This window comes from Lolium rigidum, chromosome 1, assembly GCF_022539505.1.
Source record: "Lolium rigidum isolate FL_2022 chromosome 1, APGP_CSIRO_Lrig_0.1, whole genome shotgun sequence".
NCBI lineage: Eukaryota > Viridiplantae > Streptophyta > Magnoliopsida > Poales > Poaceae > Lolium > Lolium rigidum.
Genome location: NC_061508.1, coordinates 364,337,849 through 364,341,788, shown reverse-complemented (window position 1 = coordinate 364,341,788; position 3,940 = coordinate 364,337,849). Strand labels below are relative to the sequence as shown.

General features: G+C 48.4%; 1 protein-coding gene across 1 annotated transcript; it reads left to right on the top strand.

The window, feature by feature from the left end:
- The first annotated feature begins 245 nt into the window (after positions 1 to 245).
- Positions 246 to 2,514, top strand: LOC124684754. Its single transcript, XM_047219013.1, has 4 exons — positions 246 to 1,104; positions 1,525 to 1,595; positions 1,701 to 1,950; positions 2,036 to 2,514. The coding sequence occupies exons 1-4, from the start codon at positions 937 to 939 to the stop codon at positions 2,198 to 2,200; spliced, it is 654 nt and encodes a 217-aa protein (XP_047074969.1). The 5' UTR covers positions 246 to 936; the 3' UTR covers positions 2,201 to 2,514.
- Positions 2,515 to 3,940: the final 1,426 nt, after the last annotated feature.

Sequence of the window (3,940 nt, the reverse complement as noted above, 5' to 3'; positions counted from 1 at the left end):
GCAGGCAGTATTCAATTGGCAGAGCCCGCAACAATGTCAAACGCCATTGCTCACCTACCGAGCCCCCACGCAACGCGCCGCACGCACCCATCATCCTCCTGTATCAATGCGCGCACCACCACCAGGCACCAGCATCACCCATCTCTCAACCACTGCGCCACCATCACGCACACCCAGGGCGGGTCGCGCGTTTTCTCTCTCTAGAGGACAGGGCTCCACCCGGAATGTCAGTGAAAGAAAGAAGCCGATGCCGGCCCAGCCGTCCATGGAGAAGAGGAGAGGGAGAAGCCACCCTCCAATTCTCGCTTTTCGTCGAAAGAGATGGATTGACGGACCGGATATGTGACCAAGAAATTTCTAGAGAGAGAAACGGCATGTCCTGTCCTGTGCACGGGGACTTGTTCAGAGTCCGTCGTCGTGGAGACGGAGACGGAGGGGGAGCGAGATGTGTGGAAGCAGATGAATCCAGACTCTGGAGGCAAGCAGCCGGGGGGAAAGGAGAGACAGCGCCCCACTACTCCCGTCCATTTGCCATTACCCACCACCACCTCCTCTACCGCCACCACCGCTAGAGTCTAGAGAGAGAAACAAGATAGAGAGAGAAGCTCGAGTTGTTGCCTTGCTGGTGTTCTCCCCATTGCGTGCCTGCTCTCCCTCTCCCTCTCCTGTTCTCATCCTCACCATGGGCCTTTTCGGCACTACCACCACCTCATGGGTCACAGCACAGCACAGCAGTCCCCTCCGCTCCCCTTCACACGGCGCAGCCAGGCACCAGCAGCAGGAAGAGAGAGAGAGAGAGAAACTTCCACCCGCGCCTCCTCTTCTTCCCCTCCAACCTTTATTATTATCTCCTCGGTCCCGGCTCCTCTCGCTTTCTCTCCCCTCTCCACAACCCGCCGGCTTTCTTGGGCCGTTTCCAGGTGAGGCCACACGGCCATGACAAAGTCTAACAAGGTGGTCTTGGCCCAGCCGGCGGCGACGGCGCCGAGGCTGCTGCCTCGTGCGCCTGGACCCGTCCGTGGTGCTGCTGCCGGCGGCGGAGAGTCGCACAGGGCGAGGCTCAGGTACCAGAGCCTCCTCCAGGACTACAAGGACCTCCTCAAGGTGCGTCCTCGTTCCGGGACTCGGCTCGGCTTGTTTCTGTGCTTGCCGATCTGATCTTGCTTTTGGGTGTTTGATCACTTCCTGGGGGGTTTCTTGTGTCTGATCTGATCTTGGTGGTTTTACTGTTGTTTTCCTTTTTTTTCGCTCTACATGTTTTTGGTGTTTCTTGTTTTCTTGGTGTATTTAGTTGGTGGTTCTCGTGGATCTGGTGCTTTGTAAGGTTATTAATCTCAAATTTCGGTGGTTGGATTTCTGGTTGTAATCTGCTGACAGGCCTACTCAGGCTAAATGGATCGTTTCTTTCTCAGGCTAAATAGATTTTCAGCCACGATGATATTCAGAAAACCGTCTTTTGGTGTTCTTTCAACCTACTCTGAGGCTGTTACGTGTCTGATGATTAGCTTACTTTGGCTTAATCAGGAAACTGCGGCGAAGAAGAACAGATTGCATATGGAGAAGCTCAAGAAGCAGAGGCTTTTGGCTGAAGTCAAGTAATCATCAATCAAACACATATCTACTTACTTACTAGTATGTTTTGTGATTGGCGTTCCATGACAAACACCATGATCTCATACATGTGGACCTATATGTCGCAGGTTTTTGCGTACAAGGCACAAATCCATGTCCGAAAATCCATCCCAGACAGTTGTTTACAAAGTGAAGAACCCTGCTGCAACGGGAAGACCTCCATCCCGGACCACCGTGTGGGATGATCGCCAGCGGTTGGTTCAGGCTGTTGGGAGTTCCACCAGAGCCCTGCCCGCGCAGCAGCAGCAATGGCATCATCCTGCTCCGCGGCCGCGAGCATCTCCCGTGGTGATCGACCTCAACGAGGCTTGTGAGCTGGTAATACATGTGGAAACCTTCGCTCGTTAGTGCCAATGTCTGTTTTATATATGTCATCTGATCTGAATGAGTTTGGCTCTTTCAGAGTTCCGACGACACGACGGAGGAATTTCATGGTTACCAGCGGTCTGTTGCGGCCGGTCCTAGTGACGCCAAGGCGCCAGTGGCGTTCTGGGATGTCCGGAACCCGGCGGCGCGAGTGGCGAAGAGGAAGATCTCGTGGCAGGATCAGCTGGCTCTTAGAGTATAGGTTTGATAGATAAACTGCATCAACCAACTGTGGTTTTAGCAGAAGTTTGTGCCTCATCTCTGGTCCTCGACCTGTAAAAGAAATCCTTCGAGGCATCGGTGGGTGTGTATTTTGCTTCCTGGCGCATGATGAAAATTTGAAAACCGTAACTAAGTACTACAGCCTGGCCCTGTTCTTCATTTGCGTTGGTTTACTGTAGCGTCGGTGCCATTTTAGCAGCCTGGTTACCGGTTCTTATGAGCGAGTGCTAATGAAATTCCAGTGAGGCGGGTCTTGAAGCAGCAGTTGGTTTTAGGGCTGCAAAAATTGTGCTTAAAGAAGAGAAAAACCTGATCTGTTACCTAAAAGTAATCTCCTTTTTATTCCTTTATTTACTTATTATACGGCTTGTGCTTCCATAAAAGGGTATCCCTACCTCTAATTTTAAATAGATATCGTTTAATCTCAACCGTTTTTGTATTTCACTCAGGAAAATATTTCTGGCTTAGGGAATATGGTGTTTTTGTCGTTGAAACTGAACAACAGATATTTTTTTTCCAAACGATCCAAGGATCGGATTTTTCATTACCAGGGGATAACGAAAAACAAACGAGTATCACATGCCCAACTAGCAAGTTTCAGAGGACCAACTACACCACATATATACATAACGCCGCCTAAAGCAAGCTAACAACGAAACCAACCACAAGTTTTTCATCCAACAGGTGCGACACAGCGCACCAACTTAACAAACGAAGGTGACCAAAACATTTTCAGCCAGAGAAAAGTAGCATCAAAGAAAGCTTCAGCAAGTCGCCACCATGATTTATCTTTTTTGTTTCATCAAGCGATGTCAGTATGTTCTTCCTCCTCCATCTCATCCTCTTCATCAGCAGCATCTCTCGCCTCTTTGATCATCAGCGGCCTCTGCACTTGGGCAGGCATGTTTCGAGTTCCTCCAGTGGCTTTTTGAGCAGTGGCTAGCTTCATTAATCCATCAGCTCCCAAACGTAAATCTTCAGCATCTTTTTCACCATGAAGACCTGCCCAGTATTTCATAAAGACAGTAGAATAGCTGATCAGTTCAACAGGATCTTTGATCAATTTGTGATCAAAGCAAGATCTATTCCTAAGCTTCCATATCGCCCAACATATCGCAGCCAACCCCGCAATCTGCGTGTTTCTGCTTGCAGGAATGAAACGTGGTATCCACCAGAAAAATTGTGTAAAACAGCCAGGTCTGGATTTTGCCCCAACCAAGTTACCAACTGCACTCCAGACAAATTTTGCGGCTGGACAGGAGAAGAAGATATGTGAGATACTTTCGGGGCTATTGCAAAACTGACAAGAAGCACTTCCTTGCCAATTCCTTTTCAGCAAATTGTCCTTTGTGGCAATGGCATTATGCCAAATCATCCACAGCCAGATTTTGATTTTCAGAGGAATTCTACTTTTCCACAGGTGTTTCAAAAGTTCTATCTATGCTATTGCTGCACAAGTGATTGTAAACTGACTTGACAGTAAATTTGACACTTTTTTTCCATTTCCAGTGGGGTTTACCTTGCATATCAGTTAAAACAGTTTGTGACATGATTTGGTTCAGGCCATGAATCTGCCAAGCAATATCAGCTGTCATCCACCTTCTAAATGAAAAATTCCAGTTCATGTTTGCAGCAGCAGCAACTGTCACATTTTGCTCAATACATATGTCAAAAATCTCGAGAAATCTATCCTTCAAAGGAATTTGATCATACCATGCAT